General features: G+C 44.9%; 1 protein-coding gene across 1 annotated transcript in view; it reads right to left on the bottom strand.

Moving 5' to 3' along the window:
- Window positions 1-12,596, bottom strand: part of FOXO3 (forkhead box O3) — a 153,755-nt gene extending 141,159 nt beyond the window's left edge. The window contains exon 1 of the mRNA XM_084827236.1: window positions 10,677-12,596. Coding sequence (XP_084683362.1) covers window positions 10,677-11,243 — 567 coding nt within the window. The 5' untranslated portion in view covers window positions 11,244-12,596. The remainder of the gene's footprint in view (window positions 1-10,676) is intronic.
- Between the last annotated feature and the right edge of the window lie 363 nt (window positions 12,597-12,959).

The following is a 12,959-nucleotide window of genomic DNA, read 5'->3' as shown; positions in this document are numbered from 1 at the left end:
TTTATTGCAGGGCGTAAAAATCAAAATTGAATTACAAATGTTCTTGCATGGTGTCCCTTAAAAAAAAAACTTTATAAACAATTAAACATACCAGCAGCTGGTCTTTATCTCTTACAGGGAAGATAAACATACCAGGTATAGAATAATTAGGCTTCTGACACAGAAACAAAATAAAGCAAATTACCTGTTTCTAAGTTCTGGAATTATTGATATAGCTGTATTTTTTTTTTAAAAAAAAACCTACTAACTTCATTGGCTTAGGATATTCATAAGAAAAAAATCTCAGTCTGGTGCCCCCTTCATGTTGGAAAGGGCACATATTGTGTTCCATCAAGTCAGAGATGGCAAAACACAATTACCCAGGTGATGTACACAGTACACACAAAGGCATCACTAGGGAAAATTCCTTTCCCCGTGTCATATGAAGGTGACTGGCACTCTCAGCAGAAGAAAAGTGATCACTATTGGGTACTGAGGAATAAATACTGCATCCTGACTATTTTAATCAAGTTAACATTGGGGTGGTCAATGTGCTGCCCATGGGCACCAATGTGTCCCCAGACACCTTTCTTGGCCTCCACCAAGCTGTCCTACCCCTCCCACTTAAAAAAAAAACAAAAACACATCTTCTTACTGACAGCTGGGATTGCTGTGAAATAGGTTTCTGTTAGTGCTAGAACTGTGGTTTCAAAGGAGTTGCTTAGTGTGTTGGGGCTCAGACTCCACCTCTACCTTGTACTCAGTCCTTTGGGCAGGCTACTTGTCCTTTGCCATGCCTCCCGTGGCAGCCATTTTGTGGTGGTGCCTAGGACAGTTCCTCATATTGCCAAATGTGCCCACAGCCCAAAAAGGCTGCCTGCCCCTGAGTTAACAAATGCAACTACAGATGTGCTTATTTAATGATTTATCTATCTATATCTATATCTATATCTATATATAGATATAGATATAGATAGATAGATATTGCAATGTAGCACTCTGCTAAGAGTTGTTGAATATTTCACTTTAGAACCACAGTTCTAAAAGTGTGATGTGGAGCATTTGAAGGAAATTATGGGCTCTAGAGAAAGTTTAAGCTCCTCCCACCCATCCTGATTTTCTTTTAAGCTGTGTGCATTGGTTCAAGACAGTGCCTACCCACCCTTTCCAATTATAGCACCCATCTTGCACCTACTACTACAACTCCTTTGTATTGCTATCCTGGCATTCTCCTTAAAGTAAACTGTTGCCTTGTTTTCCATCTGTACAATTCCTCTGCTTGTTCCTAATTCCTAAGCAAGAGTTATGTCCATCTTTTCTTACCTTCGCTATTTTTGGAATAATTCAAACAGAAATCAGAGTTTGTTTTACTTAGAGCAGTTTATTATGAACAATGAACCTCGAGAAACCTTGGTTAATGAAATAGCCATGGGAATGGCGGACAAAGACTTGTATTGAAATAAATTCAAGAGCCACTGTAAATATGGCAACTTGACAAAGTTACCAAAAAGAGAAAACACACAGCCAGAACATTTACATCTACACAAAGCAAGAATATACAATCTTTCCTTTCCCAAACCCTTAGACCAGAAGCTAAAGCATTCTCTCTCCACCCTCATCAGTTATTCAAAGGAGTGTGCAGATACTGAGTCACATAAATAAGTCACCGTGGGGAGGCTTGGAAATGTGTAGGAGAGTGTTAAAATAGTTTGCACATATGTTTATTAGAATGTAGACGGCATGATGGATCTGGAGAGATTTGTTGCATGGTTTTGCTGTACTTAACCATCAACCAATATTAGATTAGCTAACATTCTACCAGGAAATGTGAGAACAGAAAGAGCAAACTGGCGTGTTGGTAAATAAGCTGGGCAAAATCTCATCAATGTTAAGAGGAAATATAAGGTTTGTCTTACCAACCACAGTGGAATAGTCATTTCTTCCTTAATGGTCTAAGCAAATGTAAAAGCTCACACATCTAAGTAACACCCATGCTTCAACCACAGAGCAGGGACAGAGAACGTGTGGCTCTCCAGATGCTGTTGGAATGCAACTCCCATCAGCCCTAGCTAACATAGCCAGTGGTGACGGCTGATGGAAGCTGCAGTCCAAAAACATCTGGAGGGCCACATGTTCCCCCTCTCTGCTGTACGGCATTAAAAATACCCACTGGGGAGATCTTATTCCCAATGTGATGGTGCAAACCCATTTTATCCTGCAAAAAATACTGGATGGCTTAAACCGTGTTCCTCAAACACTGGCACCAGTCCTGCATCCCTGTAACCGGCCAGTCCCCACATAAACCTATTCTTCAGCTGAAAGTATTCCGACCCCTGCCAGGACAGGGCATGCAGCGCAGGTCTCCACAAATTGCAAACACTTGAGAAAGATCTTTTATGTCAGGCCAAGCTTTGGACCAGACAAGCTTCTGCCTGATAAGATGCTGAGCATAATACTGAGGCGTCCCTTTCCCGGAAGGAACCCTCATTCTTCCGAGTCCTCTGACATGTGGAGATGACTGGGGAAATCTCTTGACAGTTTGGAGCGTTCCGAAGTCCAGCGTGGTATGAAACACACATCTTCTCAGAGCTCTAGCATATGTTGATGACTTGTGGAGGGGAAGGATTGGTGGTAGTCAGCACAAATAATAGCTGGGTATTGTGCCAGGCCCACATTTTTGGATCCTTGCCTTTAAGACCAGCATAACAGTATGCTTCATGGCCTTGCACTAGCAGAGCAGCAAGTTGACTCCTTATCCTAAGTATTTATTTGAAGAAGCAACAGTGACATTCCACTCTGTGCTACATGGTTATCAATAATGAAATGCGGTATCTATTGGGAATGCTTCATGCATGGGATATATAGTCCTAGAGTAAAAAGTGGGCTACATTACCCACTGAGACCAGCTTTGAGTATATTTGTATATACTTCTTCTATCGTCAACTTCTGAAGGTTCTCTGACTTGCTTTCAAGCCTGTGCTTTTATTATACAAGTGAAGGTGTGCTTCTATTGCAAAAGCTAAGCGTGTTGTATATGGTTTTCCAAGGATCCCACAGGGAACTGGTTTATTAGTATGCATACAATGTATGCACCAAAACCCACCATCTTTTGGTTTAATGTATTCTTCATTTATGTTGGTTTTCACTCACCCATTAGTTCCAGAATGAAGAGAGGTGCTATTACTCACAAACAAGACCTGTATACATATACAAATGCTTTCTGGTCCCATATATGCAGCCATATACTATGTGCACAATAATCAATAAGCACCAAAAGTATTCTTTCCTGTAGTAATGAATACATGGGAGGAATTGCAAGTCTAGACCTGTCACCTCTAATTATATACCATCAGTAGTGATACCAGTTATTGACACACTCCTTCTAAGAGTCCCAGGTAGAGCACGGGTGGACAGAAGGTAGATCTCCAGATGTTTTGGACTTCCAGAACTCCCAGAAGCCCCTGCCAGCATGGCCAATGGTCAAGAATGCTGGGAGTTGAAGTTCAAAACATCTGGAGATCTACTTCCTACCCACCCCTGATACAGAGGCCACCAAAAACTCTTTCATACTACAGTAACTCCTCACAGAGGCCAGAATATTTGTAAGATGAGTATGAAGAGTTACACATGACAAAGCCAAAAAGGAATGTACAACAATACCATGAACAGTCTTCATACAAGGTCCACATAATAAATCTTATGATTTCTCTGTGACGGATGTAACTTTTGAAGTGGCCCACCCAGAAAAACTAACAACAGAGTATTATAAATATATTTTAAGCTAAATGTTTCAGCTTCCACTCTCATCAGTATCAGTTGCGCTGTTAACTGGCTAATGCCTGGAGATGAAAGTTCTTTAGGAGAAAAAAAATACCTTAGGAGGTACGAGTGGTGTAATGCTTACAAATTGTCCTCCAGATTAAGGCTATTTGGACTAAGAGTTCTTAGTCTATAGATCTAGAAATTTTCCCCTTCGTCAAGCGTATCAGGGTCTTTTATTTGTTCTACTGGAACCAACTGTAAATCTGAGAGACTATGTGCAGGAGAGTTGAAATGTCTTGCAACAGGCTGCTTCAGTTTTTTGGTAAGAATCGCAGATTTGTGGTAAGAGAAACTTGTTGTTAGGTCCATTGTAGTTTTCCCTACATATTGCATACAACAATATATATACACACACAACCAGAAATCACTAGGGCTACACGGTGCTATTTCCCCACTTTACATGATATAACCTTATCCTATGTACTACACTAGTTACACCTACTGCTAATAACTACTGCAAATGGTCAGAATTCATTCAACAGCCACATACAAGTCAAACCAGAGGTGTGGCAGTTCTTTCCAACAGTTGTTTAACAAGTGGCCTGATGTACTGTAAGTTTAAGCATGGATCAGACAACAAATTCACATTCACTCAAATTGCCACATGACAGATGTAGCATCTGAAAATGCCTCAAAATGCAATCTCTTTTTTTAAAGCCAAACTGTCCTTGTTGTTTAACAGTAACATCTCAGACATTCCGAGTAAAATAATGTTCCAAATGAAGAAGGTGTGCCCTTTTCAAAATTTTAAACTCAGAAATAGTGTACTTCTGAAGTAGCACATCAAAACATCTCAATCCAGTGTAGTATTTAATAATTTCCTTTTTTTAAGGTCCAAGTTAGAACTTAGAATGCAGCAAAAACCTAGCCAAGATGGTTCACTTTCCTTTGCTATAGCTACACACACAAACATACACATGTATATTGGTTTGATCCAAATTTAGGTGTGTACAGCAGGGCTGTGGAAGCTGACATTCTATTCCTCCTTCTCACAATAGCCCCTCCAAACCCCCCACACACAAATGCTACCCAGAGGGTTGAGCGATCCTGTCAAACAGGATGGGCTGTGGAGTAGAGAGCTGAACTGGAGGGAGGGGGGTCCCTGAAAATCAGGGAGAGGTACCTTGTATGAGCAGAAGGGATGTGGCTCAGTGGTAGAGCACATATTTTCCGAAGGACCCCAGTTTGATCCCTGGCATCTCCAAGTAGGGCTAGGAAAAAATCCTGCCTGAAACCCTGGAGAGCCAATGCCAGTCAGTGTCAAGGATACTGGGCTAGATGGCCCAATGGTATGACTCAGTATGAGGCACCTTCCTGTGTCCCTGTGATTTTCAGGGACCCCCTCTTTTCCCCACACCACAGCCCACAGCCTACCATGGGCAACTTGTGCCCCTCCGGATATTGTTGGGACTGCAACTCGCACCAGCCCTACTCAGCATAGCCAATGATGAGGGATTATGGGAGCTGCAGTCCAACATCTGGAGGGCAACTGGTTGCCTACCCCATTGGCCAGGGTCCCCCAACCCTCTGTGTAGCATTTTCAGGGGCTGGAGGGATTGCCTTGGGGAGGAGGGGCAAAGGAAGACTGCTTCCACCAGCCCTGTTGCATGCACCTAAATCTGGATCTAACTCATTGTTTTAAGTATCTGGGTGAGCCCATGGAGGTATAAGTCTAAATGACTGAAAATACTTGCTTCTCCAAGTTGTTCAACAGAAACTAGTGGGCTATTACGAAGTACTTCAGCCAAAGAGAGTCCACATTCATTTCTATTAGTGTGAAAATGCCTGAGAGAAAAAATGGGTTATGATCAATTATAGACTCCCCAAGTACCTTAAAAGTAAACAAGACCTCATATTTCCAGTTTGGTTTCATCTTCCAATCACGTCACGTTAGACCTCACTGAGTAATTTCTCAACTAACTTGTATCATCCAGGGATCCAAGTATGTAACATTTTAATTCGCTTGGAGCACCGGTTGAAGCTGCTCAGAAATGAAATCACTATCAAATTAAAACAATAAATTATCAGAAATTTTTCAACTATGTTTAGCCATTTAATTACTGTGAGCACTTTGCCATATGGCCTAGATCCTACTGATACTGGAATCAATGAACATTTTGCCAGTAAGTTCAGTTCGTCCCTTTATATTGCTACATAGTTTCTCTAACTGATTCTCTGCAGCCGTTTGATAAAGTTTTCTGAATACTGAAGGTAACAATTAAAAGACTGATTTTTGTCACTATAGATAACATGCCAAACAGTTATGTTATCTATGTTTGTCTGCAACAAACACGTCACAAACGACACCAGGCTCAGCATTGTTATCCCAGGTCTAAATCCTTCTGGTGCTCACTGTCACACTTACAGAATCTTCTGGTGCTCACTGTCACACTTACAGAATCTTCTGGTGCTCACTGTCACACTTACAGAATCTTCTGGTGCTCACTGTCACACTTATAGAATCTTGTCAAAATGCACTACGTATCATGATGAAAAAATACACAGATGTGTTTTATGATACAACCACTGAATGTTTTTAAACTACTGGGCATGTTTTGTTTTTTAAAAAAGTTTCCCCCTGAATCAAAGCGATGTCCCAAATTATTCCTTCCTCAAGTCAGGATGGTGGAAATCTTTCATTTGCACTTAAATTAAATTTCTAGTGGTGTATCCTATGAGAAGTAGGGACATATGAACACATTACTAATAAAAACCTTGCTGTGTCTGCCAAACTGCCAAATGGTTATTTCCACTGTATTGTCTAAATTCTTCTTTATACCCAAATGAAGATATTTAAGAGCGAAAAGTGTTTCCATATTATATACTAAATACCATAGAACTCTGAATGGATGGACCCATTCATGCTTTTGAGACAGGTGCTACAGACGTTCCAAAAGTGGGCTGTGTCCCTTCTTTGTACACAACACCTTATCGAGCAAGTGAGGTAGAGTAGGCAACAATTCAGTAAATGGAAAAATCACGACATTTATTATTGTGCACAGTAATAAATAAACATGCTGTATGATAGTAAACCTTATGTTATATCATTACTATAAAACACTTATTTCCATATTCATTACATACTGATTTAAAAATAAAGTATCCTCACACATGACAACATAAACACACTAATGATGTGGATAATACCCGAAAGAAAATAATTGACTTACTGATCTTTTACAGTTGCATGAAAAACTCAGGGCCACTTCACCATAAATCACAGAAGCCTTACTCGGAAGGCCTATTCAGGTAGGAAATAATGTACAACCTACATTCAGATTATCACATGCAATAATCCAACAAGGGTTTTTGGCTAGGGCCAATGGTTTGTACAAATGCAGGAAAATGGCCCGTATATGCCTTTCATATACACTTTCCTACTACACATAAGATGCATATTACTAAGTACATGGAAGAGCCTTCCGTGTTGGAATACTTGCCATATAGGAATTTTGCAAAATGTGAAGTGATTCTTGTTTTCTTTACTATAAAATCTGACAACGGCAGTAGAGACAGATCTTTATTTTTTTTCAAGAGAGTTGAAAGTGGTATAGCAGAGGCATCATTGCTTGTGTGGTGTACTCATGCATTTCTTTTGTCCTGCTAATAGCTCTGGCCAAACAGGTTTTGCTGGCTTTTGAAGCTCTACAAAACCTTGTGAAACCTATGAACAATGATGACAACAGTGTGCACTCCATGGGGAACAATGCCTCTGTCATACCATATTCAGCTCTCTGAAAACAAGATTGGCCATCTCCAATGTAAATTGTAATTTTCTGTTTCCTTGTTTCCCCAAGAACTGAGAAGAGAAGGTACAATGTGGCATGGGTTTCCATAGGGCAATACATGTCCATATATTATGTTTTTATCCTGCCCTCTGAGCTCCTTGTGTCCCACCATCCCCAACATGGCAATTGGCCAAATGAACATGAAGGAGCTGTGGTTGTCTGGTAGGAAGAAGGATGGGCAAAATGACAGGCACCTACACAGTTCTCTGCCCATTTTATCTTCACATTAAAAGAGTGTGACTGGCACAATATCACCTAGTGAGTTCCATGGCTGTGTGGGGATTTGAACCTGGTTCTTCCCTATATGTTATACACAAACACTTTTAATGATACCCTAAAAGAGTTGTTCTTTTTCCTTAAGAAAAGCAGTTTTGGGAGGTTGCAGCTTTGAGCACAGAAGTGGCACAGGCAAAGGAGGCACTTAACATTTTATCTATCCATCAGTTTCTTCGCTCTAAATCATTCCCAAGCTGCTTCTCCTCTCGCAGGGCACCAAAGGCATCTTTACCCTTGCAAATAAGCATTTGGTAACCTGAAGAGAAAGGGATGGCAATCTGAAATACACACAGTCACACATAATCTATAGCCAGCCCCAAGCGGCCATTTGAAGTATGCACATTTGCACATAATGGGTAGCCCATCCCAAGCAGCAAATTATATAAACTTCAACTGTAGCCTGATCTTTAACACACCATGAATCTGCTCCTATGCATATTAAGTGGAACATAAGTCCTACCATTGCCAATGGGGCCAAGTAAAGATGTAAAGCCAAAGGGTTCACTGGCATTTGCTTCCAGAGAAGTGTGTGCAAGACTGGAATCCTATTCATTGCCATTTGTGGCAGACCATTACCAAACTCAACTGCCAATTTGTGCTATTAGCATATAGAAATGTGTTCCCCCCTCCCCCCACACACACACAAAGATGTGTCAGTGCTCTATCCACAGTGTTTCATTTATGTTTTAAAGTATCACCAGCAACAAAAGACAGCATGCAAGCACCAGTGGGAGTGCGTCTTCTTTACAGAATTACATTCCAAGTTCAACTTCTTTCAAGTTCAAAAGTTAGGTTGTAGGGGAGCTTCCACATTTTTCTGATAGAAACCAGGGCATGGAATGTAATATGTGACTATGTCATGTAAAAGAGCATCTTCTTGGTTCTCAATGCCAGCAATAGACATTGCTTTCTATAATAGTTAAATATTTAACTTCCAGAGACATTACTTTTCTTTTAATAGTATACTCTTGCAACACTCTAGGTGCACGTATCTTCACTACTATTAAAAAGTGTCCCATTTCCATGTCTTGCCTTTTGTCCAACAGGGGGATTTAAAATTTAAAATAAAGGACTGAGAGAGGGTTATGTAAAGTCACAAATACTGAGAAAAAAGTATCAAAAGCAGATGAAGTCCTCACTTCTTTTTTTAGATTCCTTGTATCAATAGGTCCCAAGGTTGACTGTGTGTGTGTGTGTGTGTGTGTGTGTGTAATACCAGCAACCGAAGAGCGGCCTCTCGCACAGCAGCGGCTACAGTTTTAAACAGGGGACTGTTTTGGCCCCCTGGCTGCTGCATGGTACTGATTCAATAGATTATTCCACAGTTTCCTTTTAGCCACATCTTGGCTACTAGAAAATGGACAATGGCTAGCAAAACACTCACACACGTTGCTATCTAAACAGGCAACCCACTGACATATTCCTGCTCACTGTTGGAGCAAGTCCAAAGCTTCCTGCTTTGCTAACAGTGTGGCGGCAACCCCAGGTCATGTTTAACTCGGAACATATCAGCCTGGTTGGCTTAGGCAACAGCCTGATTGGCTTAGCTGCAGGTGGTGGGGCCAGATAGTAAAGCAAGGAACAGAGGGAATTGCATCAGTGCTTTTTAAAGAACCCCTCTGGACTCTGATCATTCTCACCACCACCACCACCACCACCTCTTGCCTTCCCTCCTTCATCACCACCAACATTTAATCTTTAACCGGGGAAATGTGCAAGGCAAAATGTGATCAGTTTGATTACCTTCTTGGGAAGCTGAGAAGAGCCAAGCCTACAGTCATAACCCTTGTAAGAATGTATTCTCTGGGCATGTCCATGGCAGCTGCGAGGCGGGGGGGAGGGGAGGAAGGAGGGGAGCAATGTACAGCACAGTAGAAAAGGCAGATGCCTTCGCCCTGCGCCTCCAGGACACCGCTGCGCCCACAGTAGTGAACTGGTTGCATAGAATGCACAGTCCACCCTGGTCCTGCAATTGCCCAAGCACAGCTTGTGGATGGGACAAGACTGGCACCGGCAGACCCACAAGAGATGGGATGTGTTGCATGAAGTAAGTGGCACAGGGACATGCCCCAAATCTCAGCTACACATCACCAGCAGAGTCATTGTTCACATAGTCACAGGGGACCCTCTTCAACTTCAACCAGAGGAACAATGTCATCTAATAATCCAGATGATATGGATTCATGGGGGGGGGGGAGGGGGGAAATCTAAGCTTTTAAAGCTTTCTCTGTCCTGATATGGACTATGAAAAAAAAAAAAAAGTGGTTCAAGACTGTGACTCATTTTTCTTCGGTCATCTCCTTACCATGACTTTAAAAAGAGTTAAAGGGCGCCCTAAATGTGCCATAGATTATTCTTCGCACTCTTGAACCACTTTTCCCCCTAGCCAAAATCAGGCTGGTTAAAAAGAGAAAGACGGGGAGGGGGGGGGCGCTCTTCAGAAGCCTGATCTTTTCCCGCCCTTTCCATGGGTTCTGACTGAAATGTATTAGCGACTGTTATCTAGGAAACAACCAGAGGGTAATCGTTATTCTGCACTAATTAACGCGGAGACCGCGCACGTGCGGATTAAGCGTGCCGTGTGCATCCTGCAACGGGGAAACGGGAGTAGGTGGTCTTCAGATCCGTTCCAGCCCTCCCTAACAAAAGGGGATGCGAGGCTGGAGAGCGTGTTAACCTCACCGGAGCGGAACAGAGGAGGATCCACATGTCTCCATCCGATCCCTCCGCTTCAGAAAACGGCAGCCACCCACAGCCCTCCTCCCGCTTCTCCCGCGCCGGCCCCCTACCAACTTTTCTCTCGGCGCTTACCTTCCAGCCGGCCGAGCTGTTGCTGTCGCCCTTATCCTTGAAGTAGGGCACGCAGCGCACCATCCACTCGTAGATCTGGGACAGGGTGAGGCGCTTCTCCGGGGAGCTCTCGATGGCGCGGGTGATCAGGTCCGCGTAGGACAAGTTGCCCCACGCGTTTCTCCGCGACGAGCATTTTCTGGGCGCCGCCGCCCCTGGCTGCTGCTGCTGCTGCCCGCCGCTCAGCGCGCTGGCGCCCTGGCCAGGTCCCTCGCCGGGCAGCCCGGAGAACGGAGCCAGCAGGCGGGCCGTGTCCTCCGGGGCCAGAGACTCGCCGCCGCCGCCAGAGACGGTGACGGTCATGGCCGAGCTGCCCCCTTGCTCCTCGTCGTCGGCGTCGTCCTCCTCCTCCGGGATCATGGAGGCGTCGTCAGCAGCAGCTTCCCCTGCGGGCTTGGCCGGGCTCGCCTGTAGCTCAGGCCTCTGCAGGGGCCACGTACAGGAGCGAGGGCGGCTCTGGGGCTCGAACTCGGGGTCCAGCTCCACATCCAGGGGGGACAGCGGGGCGGGGGGAGACGCCTCTGCCATCTTGGCCTCTCCCCCACTCTTGATGCTGGTCTGCCTTCCTGGGGCGGGGGGAATGTCAGCCAAGAGGAGCCCGATCCACAGCCCGGTCCCTCCTCCTCCTCAGCGATCAGCGAGGCTGAGCAAACATGCCACTCTCCATTAAAGGTCCGGCTGCCTCCTTTTCACCCCGCCACCTCTCCGCCCTTGCCCCTCCCCCCCAAGAAATTCACAAGGAGATCGATAAACAATCCGGTGGTCGCCAGGTGCGCGCTCCCTTCCTCTGGATCGCGAGGATGACCGGTTCTGGAAGAAGCCCCAAACGCGGCGGAGCTGGAAGCCAGTCTCCGCGGCGCAGCGCCCGTGTATTTGTTTATCTTTCACTTCGTGCAGGACTTCTCCAATAGCATCGCGCTGTATCCATTAAAGAGACCCCCCCCCTCCCGCTGCCCCCGCCTAGAAATTAAAAAAGGGAAAAAGCCAGGAGTCTTGCTTGTTGCTTTGGCGGACGTTTTCTTTCCGCTTTTAGGACTCTCCCCTCCCGCTGACTCCACAACACTCAAAAGTCTGAAAACGCATCCGATCGCGCCGGCTACATTCGGGGAGGTCAACTCCTCACTCGCCCGAAAAGGAAAGAAATACCCCTCCCCCCCAAACAGGGAGAGAGAAAAGCAAACCTTTTTAAGAAGAGGAGGAAACTCGGATTGCTGTTGCCATAAAAAATTTTTTTTAAAAAAAAAATCCTGTTCTATGTAGGAGAGAAAGACAGAACAGCTCAGAATCCAAGCAGGTCCAATCGCCGATCTTCCAACAGGTCCAAAAGCCCCAAGTCCTCCGCAGGGCTGCCAAGGTTTTGTTCCAGCATCAACACTACCACATTCATAACCTCCTCGCTGCTGCTGCTGCTGCTGCCATCTTGACAGTTTCCCCCACCCCCCTTTCACTCAAGTCATTTAAAAAAGCACTGGCCAAAAAAAGGAAAGAAAAAAGACAGCGCGAGAGGTCACGCAGGCGAAGGGAGAAGGGGACGCAGGGGCAGCAACAACAAGCGGCAGCTTCCAGGAAGGATTTGTAAGGATGGCTCAGTTGAAACGCGAGAAAATCCAGATCGAAATGCACGGGAGGAAAACGCAGCGCCGCTGCATGGTCCTCGCTTCTGGCGCCGTCTCCAGCTCGTTTCACTTTGGACGAAGCAGCAGCAGCATTACAGCAAAATGTTACAAAAATAAAATCCCCGCACAACACGCCCGATCCCTCTGCAAAGAGAAAGCAAAAGGCGAAGGATCGGCCAGGGAGAAGTGCTGGTGCTGCCGTCGCTGCAGTTCGCTCGAGCAGCCTGTCACCCTCCACTCTGCTGACTTCCACATTCCTTCTCCTAACAACCAGGAGCGGCAACACAAAGTTATAGACACACGCAGCGAGCCTCAACCTAACACCGTCGCAGCCTGATGTCCGCCCACAAAGTGGGCAGGACTACGCCGTCAGCTAAGGGGCGAGCGCCCAACGCTTCTAGTACTACAGAAAGCCCAGTTATCGGTGGGATCTGTCTCTGTCATCGTCAGTCAGCCAGCCAGTGCTCTTCGCAGCCTGTCTTTAAGCCCCCCTCCCCTCCCCTCCCCTCCCCTCCCCGAAAGCACAACATCACTATTAAAACCGGATCAACATGTAAAACAATGCGGGCAGGAACAGAGATTGTAAAGAAACGAGGGCATTAATAAATACATCTACAAATGATCTGTG

Source organism: Heloderma suspectum, chromosome 1, assembly GCF_057233095.1.
Source record: "Heloderma suspectum isolate Gila_16-S chromosome 1, 16-S_ref, whole genome shotgun sequence".
NCBI lineage: Eukaryota > Metazoa > Chordata > Lepidosauria > Squamata > Helodermatidae > Heloderma > Heloderma suspectum.
This window is presented reverse-complemented; position numbering and strand designations above follow the sequence as displayed.